Here is a 20,487-nt window from a genome sequence, read left to right as displayed (position 1 = left end):
TGGTTCTGAGTGATGGTTGTTCTATATTTCAGTTGTGATTTTGATGTGGTTGTGTGAGCAGGCAAGCCATGTTTATCTAAGCTGCCATCTTGACCAAAAGTCCTACTGTGGGATATTTTAGAGTACATTTAGACAGAAGTTCATGTTTAGATAGTAAAAAAAGAGGCATGTAAAAAGATAGTAAAAAATGAATGATATTTTAAACAAGATATTTGAAATTATATAACAAAATACTTTGTAATTCACAGTTTACTTGTTTTTCATCATTTTTCTGCTTAGTAAGTTGATAATATGCTTCTTATACTACACATATGTGAGTATTTGTATATTGTAGGAAATGGAGTAAATGTTGAGTTTGTTGAAGCTCTCCAAATTTAGAGTATCACTATAGTTAATAATGACTTAATGTTAAGTAGTAAAGGGGACTTGATTTATAATCTTGTAAATTCCTTCATGATTCAAACCAGTTTATAGGTTTGCACCTTAATTATGTAATGAGTTACAGCACTAATTTGGACACCTTTAAAGCAAGTATGTCAGGTGAATTTTCATTCTCCAGATGATATAGTGGTATTTTAAATGGTTTCTTTCTTTCTTTTTTCTTTGTTGTAATGTAGGTGAGTGCATCCCGACAGGATATTGAAGATGCTGAGGAAGTAGCAGCCCAGACTGGTGGTGGGACAGACGCCGCAGAAGGACTGTTTAATATGGTCAGTGCTTTTTGGGGAAGCAGACACCCTGGTTCATAAGTCCAGAGGGTGGGAAGAGACAGCTAATAGCATCTCATCTTCTTCAAAGCTTTGGTTTAAAATAGATTTTTTCTTTCATTCTTTTTTTGAAAGTGATTTTGTAAATGAAGTGGTTGCTTCCATGTTGTTTACTGCAATATGTTGCTTTGTTTCCACGGTTTGAATTTAGATTTGGGAAGCGTGCGTCCCTTTTATTGTTGGTTATGTTTATTTTATTATCGGTGAGGGAGCGATAAATAGAAGAGCATACCAACTTAATTTCTGTATTTTATAAGTTGTATACCGTAACACATTACTTCTGTGCCTGATACAATGTCTTAAGTTGGGTTCACTGGGAGGAGAGCTGAGACGGGGATTTGGGTTCCCTTGGACAAGGGTGTGAGGGGGCAGGAAAGGGCAGGGGCAGGGCCTAAGCAGGAGTTCGTTTCAGCTGGGAAGCAGCTACAGTCCGATCGCACCAGGAGTTCTGAAACGTGATTGCTCCACGGAGTTGATCCCCAGCTTGAGACGTGGGCTCTGGTCTCTGATGACCCCTTTTCAGTCAGTCATTAGTTCCGAGGGGGTGTTGCTGCAAGGAATAAATGGGCAGTTCTGGTTCCTGTTCTGCGGAACGTAGTTCTTTGGAGAAGTGGGAGCAGCTGTGAGCTATTCGCAGCCAAAACTCACAGCAGCTGGAGCATGAGTGCCCTTGTCCCGGGAAAGGAGGCTTGGCACCAGTAGTGCCCACCACAGTGGGTGCCAGGAGCTGGGAACGTCCACAATGTTTGCATGCCCGTGCTCTACGTGGGTCTTCTAGGTGAGAACCAGAGACTGGTGCTCTGCACCTGTGCTTTTACTTTGAATTCCACTGTTGGTTCTGATTCACACCTCTGGTTGAGAGCTCCTGCCCATAATAGATTTTTTTTGTTTTATCTTTTAAAGGAAATAATTACCACTGACAGTTTTTCCACTAAACTACTTTTCTTGAAATTTGTAATGTCAGTGTTTACGTTATCTTCAAAGGATGAAGATGAAGTTCCTGAACACGAAACAAAGGCTGACCCTGAAAGGCTCAGTCAGATGGTCCATCCTGTCGCGGAGCGCCTGGACATCCTGCTGTCTTTACTTTTGTCCTACATTAAGGATGTCTGCTATGTAGATGGTAATGACCTGTATTAGTCACAATAGCTACTGTTACTGAACACCTACTTGCACCTGGCTCTGTACTGGGTGTTTCTTGTACATTATCTGGTACTGATGGAAATCCTGTGAAAATCACTATTTTGAGTGCAAGGAAAAGAAAGTTTAGAGAGGTTAAGTTACTTGCCAGTATAATATACCTTGAAAATGGTGTCACTGGGATTCAGGCTCAGTTACATATCTTCGAAGCCCTTGATCTTTTTACTGACTAGTGTGTTAAAAGATTGTGTATGGCACTTGGTCAATTTCAGGTGGAGATCAGATTAAACCAAAGTAGTTGAATACCTTTAGGAATGGTATAGCAGACACTGATCTGCGTGTGTGGTGTGGTGTACTGAGTGCAGAGGGTCTTGGTGCTGTGGCAGTGCCAGGTGTTGGCCCTGAAGTGGACAGATGGATAGGCTTCCTAGTCCTCGTGGACTTTGAGTCGTGGAACTTGTTGTTTAGAGGCTTTGCCATCAAAACAGAATGTTTTCTATTCACATTGCATTGTTTTAACTTTTTTCGCAGTTATATGACTAGAGAAAATTTGGAAATTATAGGGAAGGATTAAAAAAATGGCATTTTAAATGGCCACATTCCTACTATTTAGAGAACTATTATTAGCATTTTGATAAATGGTTTTTCCTTTTTTATTAGTATGTGTATATGTATGAGTGTTTTTCAGTGGATTTGGGGGTCATGCTATATGTGGTGTTTCATAATCTGCCCGTATCACCTATTGTGAACCTTTTCTCATACCATTCACTGTTCTTTTAAAGTAGTTGCTACTGATCATACATATTTAACTGGTCTCTTTTGCCCCTGCCCCTTTTTGTGATAGTAAATAATAGTGTAATGAACATTCTTGTACATTATCTTCAATTATTTGGTTTAATAACTTCCTAGTAGTAGGATTACTCAACCAAAGGGCTTCTGCCCACACGCACTGTGAAATTGCCCTTTGGAGGGGTTCACATTTATGGCATCAGAGCAGTGTGTATGAGGTGAGGGCCCCCTTCCCTGCCAGGGCCAGATTATTACACTTGAAAAGGAAAATTTGTGCAAAATAAAAATGGCATTTTGTTTTAGTCATGGCATAGTGGATGACGATGTATTTCTTAATGGTATTGTTGTTGTTGTTTAATTTGGTAAATGAAACTGGTAGCTTGAAAATAATGTATTTATAAAACTGAAATGCCATATTTTTCTTGTAGGTAAGATTGATATCAACAAAACAAAGGATTTATATCGTGATCTCATAATCATCTTTGACAAACTCTTGTTGCCAACCCATGCCTCCTGCCATGTACAGTTTTTCATGTTTTACCTCTGCAGCTTTAAGTTGGTGAGTATATCATTAATATTATCATAGCTTATTCATTCTTGCCCCCAATTTCCCTTAAAAACCGGGGGATGGAGAGTAGGGAAGGGAGATCATGAGGTGAGTATCTCTTCTTCTGGGGAAGAATATCTCTTCACTCTTTAAAGTGAGTATCTCTTCACTTTACAAGTACCCCTAGGAAAGGACCTGCCTTAAATGTGCAGAAGAGCAGAGGGCATCACTGCCTTTGTGATCAGCCATGTGCTCTGAAAATGTCACCCTGCATCTGGTCCACTAGGTGGTGTGCTTTCATTTAATTCAAACCTTTATTAAGATCTCATATGGGATATTTCATTTGAATTATTTTTTATGATTTTTGAAAGATTTTATTTATTTTTTGGAGAGAGGGGAAGAGAGGGAGAGAGAAGGGGAGAGAAACATTAATGAGTGAGAGAAACACTTCTCACACGCTCCCAACTGGGGACCCAACTCACAAAACCTAGGCACATGCCCTCACTGAACTAGCGACCCCTCAGTTTGAAGGCCAGCACTCATCCCACTGAGCCACACCAGCCAGGGCTTATTTTATTGATTTTAGAGGTGGGGAGGGAAAAAGAGAGAGAAAGAAACATTAGTTTGTTGCTCCACTTATGCATTCATTGGTTGATTCTTACATGTACCCGGACTGGATGATACTGAGCCCAGAACCTTGCTGTATCAGGGTGATACTCTAACCAACTGAGCTACCAGGCCAGGGCTCATACTGATTACTTAACTGTTTACTTTTTCTGTTTTCAGTTGATTCTCATTTGAACCAACATTTTTAGGCTCTGGCTTTCTATTTCGGGGAAAAAATGATTGGAAGACTCTTCTCCTTTGCACTTATTTTGTAGCTTTCTAGAACAATCAGGAGGGTCATGGGTTAAGAAGGTTAAAATCAGCCTGTGTCAAAGTGTGTCGAAAGTTTTTGAAAAGAGCTATTTAGAAGAAGTTGGGGAGCCCTGGCTGGTGTAGCTCAGTGGATTGAGCGCGGGCCTGTGAACCACACGATCGCCGTTCGATTCCCAGTCAGGGCACACGCCTGGGTTGCAGGCCAGTTCCCGGCAGGGGACTCACAATAGGCAACCATACATTGATGTTTCTCTCCTTCTCTCCTTCCCTTCCCCTCTAAAGATAAATAAATAAAATTTTAAAAAAAAAGAAGAAGAAGAAGTTGGGGAATGCATCCTTTGTTAAAAAGAAGCATGATTAACTAAGTGGCTGCAAGTACTGGTGAAGTTAATTCACAGTGTGCAAAGACTGGGTGGTTACTTTTTACTCTGAAAGGTCTTGCAGAAGTGGTTCCCATGTCAGTGTGGATTTTCACTTCTTGTTAAATGTCACAGCCACTTGCAGAGTTTTTAAAATAGGGGATCGCAAAGCCCTGTCACAAACCTACTGAATCTGGAACGTTGATTGTGATGCTAAGTATGTTTTGGGATCCATTGGATTATTTAATGCTAGGGGGGAGCCAGCGTTTTAAACAAATTCTGTTAGCATTTATATTTTGAAATGAAAATTCATAATAACAAATGCTTACAAAGTCATCATGTTATATGCTTCATTTACTTAGAAAAAATTACATAGTAAAAATATATATAGCTGTCATTCATAAATGAGAGTTTGTTTCTCTGAGTGAAAGGAAACTCATATGAAATGTCCAGGATGAAAACCAGGACACCTGACACTGTGGATGGCTCTTCACCTCCCTAAGTGAGGGAGGAGCCTGGCAGCCTGGCCTCCTGGACCGGAGGCTGTGTTGCTGCTCTGCCCGCTGGCCTTCAGTTTCCCTAGGCACCGAAGTGGGGACGACTGGATGGTTTCTAAAATCCTGTGTGGTAATGGTCCTTCCATTTCACAGAACAGTGTGTAATTATATATATAGTATTATTTTCCTTAGATCATAAACTTCAACAGAAAATAATATGATAACAAATTGTACTACAGAGGGTCCTGTGGATATTGTGACTCTTGCCATCTTTAGAAATTTTTCATTTCATAAGTTTCTGATTGGGTTTACTTTCGTGGAGATTCCTACCCTGTGGACATTGTCTACGCATACCAGTACGTAGGGAGAAACTGGCAGTGTTCTTCCTGAAGCCACGTCTGTGACCCTGCCTTCGTCACCTAGGCCATGCTGTGTGTCTGCTGCCTTCTGATTACGGAGCGCCCAGCTGATGGACTTAATTCTTCCTTACGTTTCACTGTTTCTCTTACAACTTGTATTTTAACATATTCTGATAGAGTTTCTTCCATTTGTGATAGTCTCAGTTTGGTCAGCAGTTCAGGGTTTTGACTCAACAGCTCTTCGACTGCACAGGGACAAACGCAGACACGGGACACTTGCTGGGGGGGGGGAGGTGAGCTGCCTTGGAGCACTTCACAGTTCTCACCCCGTCTCCTGCTAGTGAGGGCGCTCGCAGACTGAAAACTGCCAACTTGGACTGCTCACGCTTCCAAGTAAACAATATCTTAATGTTAAACATGATTTCTTACAACAAACCGTGCTTAGGACAAACATCATGAAAACATACACTAAGATTAAATAATATAAAAACACAGCTAATTTATCTTGAAGTACCAATTCTAAAATTAAGGTCTTCATGCCTTTGACCATGGACATGGCTCCCTATATTCTACACACATTATCCTATCATCATATGTCACTGTGTCACCACTTCTGTAGGTTGACAAAAACTAGAATGTATACTTTTAAATGAGAGCATGGCAGTATTGTTGAAATTCATTACTCAGTGTTTCTCTCCTAATTACTTGAAATTTCATACCATAGCATTACTAAAACTTGCTGGTTATGAGAGGAGTTAACTTACAATCAGTTCCTCTCATAATTAAACTAGTATCATTTATTTATTTTTAATTAAATTCATTTTCAACTACCTGATTCTGAATTTGAGGTAGCTTCATAGTAGTTCTGTTGCTATGAAGGTGGCAGGTTTCAAAAGTACAAAGTGGAGCCCTGGCTGGTGCGGCTCAGTGGCTGGAGCGCCGGCCTGTGAACCAAGGGGTCTCTGGTTCTGTTCCCAGTCAGGGCACACGCCTGGGTTGCCGGCCAGGTCCCCAGTAGGGGGCATGTGAAAGGCAACCACACATTGATGTTTCTCCTTACTCTTCTGTCTAGAAATAAATCTTTAAAAAAATACAAACTGGAGTATCAGATTAGATTTAAGTGATGGGAAAATACAGTATCAGTTTTACCATTTCCCTCACTTTACATACAAACTAAAAAATATAGTTCTTCAGTGATGAAAATACACTTCTTTTGTGAGCATAGACACAATACATGGAATCTGTTTCTTTGCATAGAAAATTAGAGTCAAAGGAAAAGGACTTGAATTCTCTCGCTACCTTTCAGTTAACCCGAGGAAGAATGTGCGTAACCTCAAGCTTTTGAGTGTACAGTTTCAGCACAGCACACGGTGATTGGGTGAACCAGGACCCATCCTTTAGTTCACCGGGAATGGTAACCAGGTGTTGTAGAGTACACGTATGGGAAGTCTCCCTCAAGTGGTGTTTTTTGACATGTCATCCAGTTCTGTACCTTGTCAGGCCCAAATAACGTAAAGTTTGAGTTTTCCAGTTAGACTTCTACAGTAATCCCCTCTGAAAAAAACTTGTTCATTTTCTCAGGTGAACAGGTCCATCTATTCCAAAAATTACTCCTTCATCACCATGGTTTAGAAGCACACAAATAAAACGGCCCCTTTGCTACAATCTTCTTTAGAAATGTTGCATATCAATTCCACACTTTCTTCGCCTGTAAGATGATTTTTGTTCCTGACTTCATGTTTCAAGTTCGTGAATGTTTCCCTGAGGTTTGCTGCATCTACATCTGTACCAGACCAAGATGCCATTTTTAATGAAATGCCAAGATGCCAGAGTTTTAATGAAACTTCTTATTGTACATAAACCCACTTCAGGATAATCATTTTGTAACTATTGTCCAAGGATATTCCAGAGTCCATCGATTTACTACCATATGAGCTTTGTTTCTGAAATTTTTTTTAAAGATTTTATTTATTTGTCTTTAGAGGGGTAGAGAGGGAGAGAAATATCACTGTATGGTTGCCTCTCGTGTGTCCCCTGCGGGGAGCCGGCCTGCAACCCAGGCATGTGCCCTGACTGGGAATCGAGCCGCGATCATCTGGTTCTCAGGCCTGCACTCAATCCACTGAGCTACACCAGCCAGGGCTGTTTCTGAATTTTGTATGGACTTTGAATCCACTGAGTTCTCAGGTGTTCTGTGTAGGTACTTTTATTAACGCACCGCAGCCACCCACCCACCCCACTCTGGGCCAGCCCTGCCTTTTGTTTTCAATGTTATCTCAAGGTGTTTTAAAAATAAGAACCATGATAACAGTATTGATTACTCATCTAGTAATATAACTGAGATACTAGAATGTTCCCACATTGGTGAAGTAAAATCTTAGGATTCTGATAGCTAGAATATCTTAAGAATTAAAAAAGATCAGTCTGTCCCTGGCTGGTGTGACTCAGTTGGTTGGGCATTGTCCCGCAAAGCAAAAAGGCTGTTGGTTCGCTTCTGGTCAGGGCGTGTGCCAAGGTTACAGGTTTGGTCCCTGGGTAGGGGTGCATATAAGAGGCAACCGATTGATATTTCTCTTCCTCTCTTTCTCCCCCACCTTCTTTAAAAAATGAAATATATTTGGGGGAAAAAGATGAGACTAACACCTTCATTTGTTACAGGGATTTGCAGAAGCATTTTTAGAACATCTCTGGAAAAAATTGCAGGATCCAAATAACCCTGCCATCATCAGGCAAGCTGCTGGAAATTATATTGGAAGCCTTTTGGCAAGAGCTAAATATATTCCTCTTATGTAAGTAACCTAATTTTCCAAGTGGGTTTTTTTTCTATCATGCTTTAAAAGATTATTGCATTGTCTTAAGTCAGAGAAATATCTGCTTTATGTTTTTGGTCTGTCTTTAAAGTGAAGAAGTCTTTTCCTACTCTCTGCAAAATGTTTATATTTTTAAGAGGCAATTTCCCAATAAAATGTCTCCTTTGTTAGATATAAACCTTCATATGCAAAGCTTTTGTCATCTGTTCAGTATGGTTGCACTTGAACAAGAAGATCCACTTTTCTCCATGGATGGTATGCCGTGTTGTATGCTGTTTTGATTCTTTTTATAGGTTTGTCAAGTTTTTCATTTGTGTTCTGAATTGTATCTGTCAAAGCTGAAGACAAAAATCCTTTTAAAGGTAATAGAAAGGTCTATGATTAGGGAGGCCACCTCTGGGCCTATTTCCAGTGATCTGTGGAAATAACTTTGGGCCAGGATGCTGTTAAAAAGACCCTCCTTCAACAACTAAAAGCCATCTGGCCATTCCTTCCAGGACTTCATCAGAGTCCCACAGGGAATAGTGAAATCAACCAGACTCTTTTTCTTTATAAGCTATTGGTAAACACACTTCAGTCTTTGGCCAAATCCCTCTAAGAAGTCTGAGGGCCCGTTGGAGAAGCCTTTCTGAGTTGATAAGGAGAAACTGTTCTCCACCCCTGGGACTCTGGGCATTATTGCCCCTTTTTCCTAGGAGGTTTGTGTGCCCTACCTGGTGATTGGAAGGCTGTCTTAACCACTCACCCACCCATCTTACTTCTTTCTTTGTTTTTCTCTTATGCCCATGGGTAATATATGAAGAATCCTATGGACTGACTTTTCTTAGTTTGTAATGAGAGGCAATTGTGGTTTTAAGTCACTATTGTTTTGTTGTGTTTTTTTAATGAAGCCAATGGAGTTTACTTGATTTTTTCTTTTCTCTAGTACTGTAAAATCTTGCCTAGATCTGTTGGTTAATTGGCTGCACATATACCTTAATAACCAGGATTCGGGAACAAAGGCATTTTGTGATGTTGCTCTTCACGGACCATTTTACTCAGCATGTCAAGCTGTGTTCTACACTTTTGTTTTTAGACACAAGCAGCTTTTAAGTGGAAACCTGAAGGAAGGTCAGTGATGTGGGATTGATGGATGTGAACTGGATTCTCCTTGTATGCTAATTGCCCTTTAGAATGGAGATTTGTTTTTGAGAATGTGATAAAAACACTGGAGTCAGAAAACTTTCCATGCACCTAAACTTAATTTCAGGCAGCTTTCAGAGCCCCTGAGGCCTCCTCATGCTAGTTGGTGGATTTGAGGTTGAGAACCTCTGCTTTGGAGGGTGGCACCTAGAGTAGTTGTGAGGTGTGAAGATGCTCTTCTTTAAGGGGCAGGCGGAGCACCTGCACTGTGCCATCGCCCTGCTCAAGAGCTTCCCACGGACCCCTCCTCTTCCTTGTAAGGAGCAGGGGCAGTGAGGGCAGGTGTCATTTCCACTTCAGAGCGGAAGAGAGGGAAGTAATTCACTGGCAGGATTAGAAATGGAAACCATGTGAGGATGGTTGTGAAGCTGTGGCCATAACGGTTATGCACCTTTCGCTAAAGACTTGAGTAAACACTGTTTTTCAGTTTTGCTGATTTCTAAGGGTTTATAATTAAAATCTATCAGATGAAGCCTGTTTATTGGGTTAGTGTATTTTACTTGAAGACAGTCCACAGTAGGGGTGTCAGTTACATTAATTTAAATTTTGTTTACTCTCATGAATAATGCAAATGGTTTAATAGGCTGTTTCCTTTAAACCAGAGTTTCTTCACCTGCACTACTGACATTTGGGCTGGGTAATTGTTTGTTGTGGCTGCTGCCTTTGCCTTTCAGCCCCTCTCACGCTCTAGCGCCCCTCCTCACCCTCTTCGTGACAGCCAGAACTGTCCCTAGACATTGACCGATGTCCATCCTTTTGGGGGCACAATTGCCTTGAGTTGAGAACCACAGCTCTAAACTGAAACTTGTATGTGCCGCATTATATCAATATATATTTACTGACGTCCTTTACACCTCTGAAAAGATAGGAGAGTTAAAAATTAGTTGTATTTATTCTCGGACAGTGAAATCTATAATTTTTCCTTCTACATTCATAGTTTTTTGTTTAAAAAATGTGGAATACAAACAACCAATGTATATTTAAAAACATGCTCAACTTGGGGGTGGAGGGATAGAGCAAATAAGAAAAAAAGAGAAAAACTCATGGACAAGGACAACAGTGTGGTAATTCTTGGGGGGAGCGGGAAGGTGGAGGAGGGTAAAGGGGGGATTAGTGGAGATGGACCGAGACGTGACTTAGGGTGGTGAACACACAGTACAGTCTACAGATGATGTGTTACAGGATTGTGCACCGGAAACCTGTACAGTTTGTTAACCACTATTACCCCAGTAAAAAAGAGGAAAAACCCCAAAATAATATACACATTTACTTTACTGTTACTTTAAGACATACAGGTCTTGTTTTTTTTTCCCACCATTGGTTGCTTGTCAGATTGGCATATATATATATACATATATATATATGTATATGTATATGTATATAGTATGTGGAATTTGGGAAGGAGAATTTCTACAGTGTACAGTCATTACCTCCAGAGATTGGAGACCACTTTGTTGCCAGAATTGTTTAATGATTTCATGATTGTTAGCTGAAATCAAATCACATGGGCTTTATATTTATTGATTTTTAGAGAGAGAGAGAGACAGACAGACAGACAGACATTGGTTTGTTATTCCACTCATTTATGCATTCATTGCCTGATTCTTCTGTGTTCCCTGACCAGGGATCAAACCTGCAACCTTGGCATACTGGGACAATGCTCTAACCAACTGAGCCACCCAGTCAGGGCCAAGTCACATGGTCTTTAAACTTAGCATATGCTGTGCTAACATACATATGAATTTCTGATTGTCATATAAGTTTATAGCCTATTAGGAATCTTTGTTTAGTTCATGGTTCTTTAAAAGAATCAAATTTTCTTTACAAAAGTTGTCTTAGTCATAAATGAATGTAGCCTTGTGATATTGCATGACTATCTACATAGACCTTATTTAAAGCAATTCTATAACTAACTTTGTTTTATTTTATTTTAGTAATTGTTCAAGTACACATTTGTGCATTTTACCTACAACTAACTTTTAAAGTTTTTTTTAATCTGTAAAAAAAAATCTGTGCTTCTTAAAGACTTATCTTTTTACTTTTTAGAAAAGTCTTTTGTTTTTTTTCCAAAGGTTTGAGGTACCTTCAAAGTCTAAATTTTGAACGGATAGTGATGAGTCAACTAAATCCTCTGAAGATTTGCCTACCCTCGGTAGTTAACTTTTTTGCTGCAATTACAAGGTAAGTTATTTGTGCTTTGTTGGTGGAAGTTATTTAAAAGTAAATTTATGTTACTGGTGGGATTATAAAATTCCATTGTATTTCTGTGAAACTATTTAGTAATTAGTAAAGTTAGTTAATAACATGCATTTAAAAACTGGTAACCCAACACTTGCAGGAAACACTGCAATGCAGCTCTTTTTTATACTTCGGTGGCATTGGAAATGGGTAATTTTTATCCACGGAGGATAATTCAACAGAAACCTGGACACTTTCAAATAAGTAAGGCAACTAGTAATCTGAGAGGTGTAAACCAAAGATGTTTATTAGAGTGACTCCTATTATAGTAATGAAAACAGACTGGATGTGAAATAAATCTGCAGCAATAGGGGATTGGTTTAGTGAGGGACTGTATTCTCTCAGGCCTTGTAACTACAGCTAATACATAGTTTTCCTGTGTGCCTGGCACAAGTCTGTGTACTCTGGGTAGAACTCACTGAAACTTCACGCAATCCTGTGACTGAATTATTACCCGTGTTTATAAATAGGAAGATGGAGGCACAGAGAGATTAAATGACTTCTGTGAGGTCATGCCTAGCCTGAGGCAGAGCCGAGGTTTGAGTGCAGGCACTCTGGCTCCAGAGCGTTTACTGAATTAGTCTGTGTCATGTAGACATCGGATTGGAGACCTTGGACATTTAATCAGCATATTCAGGACAGGGTCATAGCTTAAAATTTTCAACAGAGAAGTCTAAGATAAAAATAATTCATCCCTCAGTCCCTTTTAGAAAGCTTGCTGCTCTCATCCTGCAATCTTATTTTTCTTTGATGGGCATCTACTTCATGGTGTGCTTTTTCCTGAGATCTCAAAAGTGGTAAAGAATCGAAAGGAGTAAAGGGACCAACCAGGAGCAGTGTTTAGTGGTGACATGTTGCAGCACGTCGTGGAGGATAGGCGGTCTGAGGACAGGCGAGCAAGTGGAGGCAGCTGCCCCTGAGGATGTGCTTGGGGTGGAGTAGGGGCTGCAGTTGGTGAACAGACTGGGAGAGAGGCTGCAGATTGTGGGATGGGGTTCGCAGCAGGTTAAGAGTGAGGTGGGACATTTTGTATTGAGTTTATAATTCTGTAGCTGCTGCTCTTAATGGCTTTGAGATTCATTATCAATTCATACATCTGTACTTTGATTTTAACTGCTGTGTAATGTTCTATTAACTTTCAATTTATTTTTTTTCTATTAATTTTTAAATTGATTCCTTGTTGGGATTTAAGTTGTTAGTTTTTCAGTATCGGGAACAGCAGCCCTGGGACGTGGATTTGTGTGTGTGTGTCTTGGGGCAAAGGTGCACCCTTTCTGTACACTTGGAGTACAGTGGCTGCACGCGGGGGTACACACTGTGAACTTGGCCAGATCCTGCAAACCGTGCTCCAGCTGAGATTTGCCCGTTCACCCTCCCACTAGGAGTATGGAGTGAAATACCATCCTTGGCTACTGGAACAGAAATAAACATTAAGTTACTTAAAATCCCAATAGTGACCTGAGGAGATACACCTCAATGAATACTGTGGGAGGGAGGGTAGGAGGGAGGGAGTAGCAGAAATGAGCCAAATCCTTGTCTCAGAGAGCTGTTGGTTAATGATTCAGGTGGCCAAGGCATGTGGAGGCAATCACCAGAAGAATTGGCAATAGTGGTCCTGTTGTTTTTTATCTTGAGCTCATCAATATATGTAACTTCTTACTTGCAGTGTCTGTTCCTTTCTTTACCATTTCCTGAGACTGTGACTCAGTCATCCCACGTCCCTCTCAGTACCATCCTAATTTTCCAAAGGTCAGGTCTCTCCGTCACCGACCACAGTCTCCTCTCAGGAAACCATGAATCCCGTTTTCACCAACCCCCTAATTCTGTTATAAACAGTAAAAATAAATGAGTAAAGACATACTATTTTTTTAAACTAGGATAATTTTACCTTGAACACATGTAATTCTTAATGAGTTGTGTATATTGTTAATCTTAGCCCACTCTCATTTTCTTGAAGTGATAGCCACGTTTTTTTTCTCCTTGGCAATCTCATAAACAGTATGCCCAGATTAACTATACCCTAAAAGCATTACTTTCTGCTTCATGTTTGTTTTTCTTGCCCTCATTATGTTTGGCAATACCCGTGGTCAGTATAGTTGTCACCCATGTACAGTCGTGTCTGTGGAGAGTATTGCCAGCATGCTCATGCCTCTGTTGGTTCTGTTGCTCTGCAGTAAATACCAGCTAGTCTTCTGCTACACTATTATTGAGAGGAATAATCGCCAGATGCTACCAATTATTAGAAATACAGCTGGAGGGGACTCAGTGCAAACCTGCACAAACCCACTGGACACCTTCTTTCCCTTCGATCCTTGTGTGCTTAAGAGGTGGGTGCTCTTAGACAGCTGCCATGAGTTTAAATGCACTGTGTATTTGCTTTTCCCAAGATTCGGATAGAGAGTTTCTTTGTCATAAGTGGCCAGCTATTCCTAGCTGTTGATAAAGTCGTGGTCACCTTGAGTATCTGTCACATCTTTCACAGGCCCGAAGTAGAGAAAGCCTGTGAGAGGCTGTGAAGTGTCACAGGTGCTCTAGGGTTTGCAGGCCTTAGCCCCATTAGGAACCCAGGGTGATGCCACGGGGTTTTTGTTTTTTGTTTTTCGGTAAATCTGTTGGTTTAAACCTATACGGTGCCCAGATAGGGAGGATGCTGTCTTTTCTTCTCGAGACCACATCCCATACTGTTGCACAGGGTAAACAGAAGCCAGGCGGTTTATTTTGAGGGATAAGTCTGAAAAACCGCCAAGCCAGTATTCAGTTTGCATTTGTACAAGGAAGCAGAATTTTTATTTTATTAATTTCAAACTAGCAACACAACAATCTGGGATTACAACAATCTTGATTATTAATCAAGACTTGGTTCCTCCAAGTCTTGATTAATACAAACCAGATTGGTCTTTTTTCCAAACATATTTTTAGTAAATTGCTTTGGGATTATAAGAAAGAAAGTTCCATAATATAGTTTTTCTTTCCATTTGGACACATAATAACTCATTGTCAAGCTATACAAAGTTAAGAAATAATTACACTTGAAAATGAACAGATGAGAAATAGTAGGTATAATACTCCATCCATATGAGTGGATGAACTCTTAAAAAGGAGGAGCCACATTAGTTACATACTCATGTATGAGGAGGGACCCCCAAAAACCAGGAATTTATTTATAAAAATTGTGTGTTTATTCTTACATGTTTAAATGTCAGTCACCCTCAAGTGCAATTGATGCACTTGATGCATTTGATACAATGCACCTATTGAGACCTTTCCCACTGCTCAAAACAGGTTTTGAACTCGTTGATTTTGATGCCTTTTAGTGTTTCTGCCATTTTTTGTTTCAACTCTTCCACATCATCAAACCGTTTCCCTTGAAGGAATTTTTTCATCGGGGAAACAAACCAAAAAAAAAGTAACTTGGGGCGAGATCGGGGGAATAGGGAGGGAGGGGTATGGAGATCATGCCATTTTTGGTCAGAAACTGCTTAACACTCAGCATGTGGGGGCAGATGTGCTAGCAATTTGCCCATTATGAAATGGGCAAATGCATTGAAAGAGTCTTCAAAAAAAATTTTCACCGAAGCAGAATGCAGCCTTTCACAACACCAGCTGGTGCATGGATACCGATGGGTTCCTATAACACTCACCTAGCTGGAGAAGCCAGTACTACAAGGGGCCCGCCCTCCGGAAGATAATTCTGGGTTTCTTTTTTTGGTCCCCCTTGCATAGTACTTTTGGGCACTTGTTTTTTACACCATAGGTTTCACTTTGAGTACTAGGTCTCGTGAAAGCTGAGCTAAGTATGTTCTGACCTTCATTGTAGTATTTAACTTGATTTCGAAATATGATCTCTGTTGACAGGTCAAAGAAATTTATTGATTCTATTTATCAGATATGGGAAGACATGAGTGCAGAAGAGCTTCAGGAGTTTAAGAAACCCATTAAAAAGGTAAATTTGTGATTCAGTGCATTTTTTGGGAATCTGTGTGGTTATAGATCGTAGTCAAATAGGAAATAGCAATGTTACACTTAAAAATAGAACATTTTAGCCCTGGCTAGTGTGGATCAGTGGATTGAGTTCTGGCCTGTGAGCCAAAAGGTTGCTGGTTCGATTCCCAGTCAGGGCACATGCCTGGGTTGTGAGCAAGGTCCCTAGTTGGGGGTGTGCAAGAGTTAACCAATGGATATCTCTTGCATATTGATGTTTCTTTCCCTCTCTTCTCGTCTCTCTAGAAATAAATAAATGAAGTCTTTAAAAAATAGGACATTTTATTTATTGTGTCTTTACAAAATTCCAAATTCATGTTCTTAAGAGTATTTAATCCCTGTCTGGTATAGCTCAGTGGATTGAGCGTGGGCCTGAGAACCACACGATCGAGGTTCGATTCCCAGTCAAGGGCACATGCCTGGGTTGCAGGCCAGTTCCCGGTTCCTGGCAGGGGACGCACAAGAGGCAACCGTACATTGATATTTCTCTCCCTCTCTCCTTCCCTTCCCCTCTAAAGATAAATAAATAAAATCTAAAAAAAAAAAGAGTATTTGATGTTTTTTGATGAATTATTTAAACCAGACACTTCATACATTAACTTTAGAAAGTGAAGTTTAATTAAGAATCAGCTAGACAAATTTGGGTCTTTTCTACTTGATCATTACCACCAGGTAAACGGCAGGTAAACGGCAGATTTACTGTGTTGGCATTGTAAGTAACATGTAATTTTATAGAGGGTAACGTTGATTCTGTAGCTTCCTGAATAGGTGGTAGAGATACAGGTCTGCAGTGTAACTTCCGGTGTCTGTCGGGTGGGGGTGAGGCAGTTACTGCCAAAGGGGAAAGTCAGAGTCAGTAATAAGTAGTGTCACTGTTCACTACTTTGTGTCACATTTCTTTCCACATTAACAGTCAGCTTTATGTGCCTGTCTCCTTTTTCATAAGTAATCATTGGAAAGATCATTTTATTATTTTTCTTTATATTTTGCGTTTGAGGCTGCCATTCCTTCACTTATTCACATTGTATTAGATGTTAATACAAGGATTATAATAGTGAGGAAGAATGACATATGTTACCTTCCCTCACTGAATCTTTTTTTAAAAATCAGACTTTTTAAAAATATATTTATTTATTTTTAGACAGAGGGGAAGGGAGGGAGAAAGAGGAGAGAAACATCAATGTGTGGTTGCCTCTTGCCTACCCACCCGCCTGCGCCCCTCGCCAACTAGGGACCTGGCCTGCAACCCAAGCATGTGCCCTGACTGGGAATCGAACAGATGACTCTTTGGTTCATAGGCTGGCACTCAATCTACTGAGCCACACCAGGCAAAGCTAAAAAAAATCAGACTTGAAACAAATAGTGACAATGTGTGATGAGCAATTTAGTGTGCATCAGAGGAGGCTTTTGAAATTTAAATACTTACTTCCCAGAAGTAGCCCATTCCTAAGGAAAGGAATTCCTGGAAGCTTTTCAAATGACCATTTGTAACCTTATTGATAGTCTATGTTCTTCTGACAGGAGGTGGTAGAAGATGAAGATGATGACTTTTTGAAAGGCGAAGTTGGAATCACGCCAAACTCCTTTGACACGCATTTCCGAAGTCCTTCAAGTAGTGTGGGCTCCCCGCCCGTGTTGGACTTGCCAGACCATTTGCCTCTGGTGGCAAGGATTTGTGATTGAGACAGACATTCCTCCCCATCCTGCCCTTCAGGACCAGGGTTCACACTCTTTGAGCTTCACATCAAACAAGAGCAAGGACCTGTCTGAGGCAGCTTACTTTCATGTTACACTTACTCTGGTGTCTGAACAGACGTGTTTATTTCTTTTTGCTCTCGTACAGACAAAAGGAAAAGACTGGATATCATGTGCAATATTTTACAATAGAGTTGTTGATAATTGTTGAAGGCTTAACTTGTTTAAGGTATACATTATTTATCTTACAACTTATTGACATAATTATTGTGAAATCTCTAATATTGGCAGCAGCCTGTTTTAACAGATTAGTTCTTTAACATGGGTTTTGGTCACAGCCACAAGTATAGGACTTTGCTGATGGGTGAATATCCTCTAGGACACTATTAAAGTTTTTAGAGTGACTTTATTTTGAGTACATTGTTTGGCGTACCCTGTGCTGTAACTGTATTTGTGTGCTGGGGTTTAGTCGGGTGCAGAGAAGACAGGAGGAAAGTGGGGAGATGGGCAGAGCTGGTCCCAGGTGCTGAAAATTAGAGTGCTCCAGGGACGTCGGAGACCATGAAGGGCCTGGAGGGAAGAGAGGATTTAGGGAAACATGCTGGTGATTTAGATCATATGCTTTAGAGGATTTAGATCATCTGCTGGTGAGTGTAAAGATGGATTTAGAAGAAAAATAGAGTTCAGGTAGAAGTAATTTGCATTGACCAAAAGTAGGGTTGGGCTTTTATAAAACACGAGCACAGAGCATTTTACCCTGGAACTCCCAGGGATGCTGTTAGAACTGAAACTACTTGTTTGTAGTGAAATACTAACTTAAAAAAATTTTTTTAATCAGAATTAGTAGACCATTTCTCATCTTGAAAATTTCTCTGGGAGGGTGGGTACATTTTAGGTTATTTGGTGAGATGGTTTTGCTAGCAACAAAAACCAAGGTTACAGCTACATTCTGTGTCCACTGGCTATTTGTATCATGGATTCAGCTCAGTGAAACCCTCTGTCCAGGTTCTTTTTGTATTTTTATAACTAAACACAGGGGTCTAAACCTTACTTTATAACAAATTTGTGCACACATTGCTAGAGTCATTTTGAAGTTCATGCATATTTTAGCTTCATTTATTTGTATACTGTTTTGTTACCTGTGAGAATGGACATCTTTAAACATATTTATTTTCTACCCCTTTTCCTGTATTTTATTTAAGGCCAAGTAATATTTTCTTGATGAGAAATATTTTTAATGAAATACTTTCCTAGAGCTTTGTATGCTCTTGTATAATTGTATTGAAGGCAATGTAGAGTTTGAATTTCAGTCTGTAAATACATTTTTGGAAAATATGAATTTTTATTGCTTTAAAAAGTTGAATATTGGTGATTTTCTTTTGGTGACTTTGTGGGAAGACATTTGAGGACGTTTAGGTTCTCTTTTTTAACTGCTGACAAGGTGGGATTTTTCCATACTGGATTGAATGAGTAAATGAAATGTGTTCATAGAAATGAATGATAAGTGGGGTCTTTGTGGGTTGGGAAGTAACTTTAATGTAGAGGGACATGTTTATAAATAAGTCTGTTTAATTTCAAGGGAGCTTGAGAAAAAAAACCCATTGTGACAATAAAACAATGACATGGTTAATCCGGAACTATTGTTAGCCCAATAAAGGAGGAGGCTTCAGACACAGATATTCTTTTGAGTGATTTTTTTTGTATTAAAACAATAAAAAACTGCAACTGAGATTTTACTTTTTTTTTAAGAAAAATTATACATTTTGCTTTTATTTTTTATAATAGCTGATGCAACTAAATTGATTTCTTTTTTTTAAGATTTTATTTATTCTATCTTAGAGGGGAAGGGAAGGAGAGAGAGAGAGAAATATCAATGTATGTGCGTCCGTGCCAGGAACCGGGAACTGGCCTGCAACCCAAGCATGTGCCCTGACTGGGAATCGAACCGCGATTGTGTGGTTCGCAGGCCCGTGCTCAATCCACTGAGCTACACCAGCCAGGGCTTGAGATTTTACTATTAAAAAGGCAAAAATATTGCCATTGTGATTTAATGTGATTCGGAATGCTCAAAAATAAATTGGATTTTGGTGACAAGAATGACTTCCAGGTGCATCTGAAGTGTCAGTGACTCCCTTTGATCACAGCCAGCTGAGTGAGGCTTGAACTGGTTCAAGGAAGATGAATACTTCAAAAACTTCACATGCTTTGAAGGAACATCTTGGGGGGGGAATAGTTGTGAAGTTTCTTCATATGACAACAAGGGATTTTCTCTTTCTTTTACTGAAAAGCCAGATCAGTTGGTGAAGGAGAACCAGGGTCCATCCTCTTGTCCATTATGGTCGCGTTCTTCCTTAATAAGTGGCTTCTCTCTGTAACCAGGTGTGTGATTTAAAGCTCTTAATTTTGTTGAGCTGCTAAGTGAAAATAATGTAGCTACTGTAAGTTGTGAAGACACAGACAGGGTGGAAATTATGTAAAGTTAGTAGCTGTTTGGCTACCTTGTGAGAAAGCCTAAAGCAAGAAGCACTTCCACGGAAAAATCTTTTTAAGACAAAGGTAACTATCATTTCACCCATGTTACTTGTTGGTTCCAACTTAAGAGAACTAAGCTGAAGGGGAGGGGCCAGAGTGCTGCCAACTGTGGTGATTCTTAACTCTTGTCCTAGGGAGTGTTCCTATTTTTAAAAAAAGGTGGAATATAGGTAATTACATTTGAATAGTTTTTTTCCCTGCATGAGATGGCTCCTCTTTCACCTCACCACCTTTTCTTTTAAATTACTTTTTGCTAATGTGTTTGTGGAGTTGGATCTACTTGAGTGATACTTCCAAGTTTTAGAATAGAGAACCCCAGCCTATTACCAGGGTGCTGAGTAGGGACCGATACGTTATCTTGCTGATCTTTACTCCCTCCTATGAGTGCCAACTGGATGCCAAGTGCCAGGTGTGATTGATTTCTAAATGTGGCGCTAGCCAAGTTCAGGCTCTTATTTTCCCAGATTGAGACTGATGTGGCCCTAGGTACTGTGGCTCAGGGTATTGGGCCTGCAAATCAAAAGGTCGCTAGTTAGATTCCCAGTCAGGGCACATGTCTGGGTTGAGGGCCAGGTCCCCAGTTGAGGGCGTGCGAGAGGATGTTTCCCTCTCCTTTCTCCCACCTCTAAAAGTAAATAAAATCAAAAGAGAGTGGTGTGCGTTTATTCACTGAATACAATCCTGTGGTGCACCACACTTTCCCAACTCGGAC

The 20,487-nt window shown here is 40.1% G+C and overlaps 1 protein-coding gene and 1 pseudogene across 1 annotated transcript in view; one reads left to right on the top strand and one right to left on the bottom strand.

Annotated features, from left to right (window-relative positions):
* Positions 1-18,918, top strand: part of RRN3 (RNA polymerase I transcription factor RRN3) — a 45,271-nt gene extending 26,353 nt beyond the window's left edge. The window contains exons 10-19 of the mRNA XM_037067669.1: positions 618-710; positions 1,752-1,890; positions 3,125-3,255; positions 7,996-8,126; positions 9,073-9,257; positions 11,402-11,510; positions 13,742-13,894; positions 15,423-15,510; positions 17,070-17,847; positions 17,880-18,918. Of these exons, the coding sequence (XP_036923564.1) occupies positions 618-710; positions 1,752-1,890; positions 3,125-3,255; positions 7,996-8,126; positions 9,073-9,257; positions 11,402-11,510; positions 13,742-13,894; positions 15,423-15,510; positions 17,070-17,231 (1,191 nt within the window). The 3' untranslated portion in view covers positions 17,232-17,847; positions 17,880-18,918. The remainder of the gene's footprint in view (positions 1-617; positions 711-1,751; positions 1,891-3,124; positions 3,256-7,995; positions 8,127-9,072; positions 9,258-11,401; positions 11,511-13,741; positions 13,895-15,422; positions 15,511-17,069; positions 17,848-17,879) is intronic.
* LOC119002007 (caspase-3-like) lies at positions 6,479-7,317 on the bottom strand (annotated as a pseudogene).
* Positions 18,919-20,487: the final 1,569 nt, after the last annotated feature.

This window comes from Sturnira hondurensis, unplaced genomic scaffold, assembly GCF_014824575.4.
Source record: "Sturnira hondurensis isolate 20B ecotype Veracruz unplaced genomic scaffold, ASM1482457v3 Scaffold0017394, whole genome shotgun sequence".
NCBI lineage: Eukaryota > Metazoa > Chordata > Mammalia > Chiroptera > Phyllostomidae > Sturnira > Sturnira hondurensis.
The sequence above is the reverse complement of the archived record's forward strand: the minus strand, read 5'-3'. Positions and strand labels throughout refer to the sequence as shown.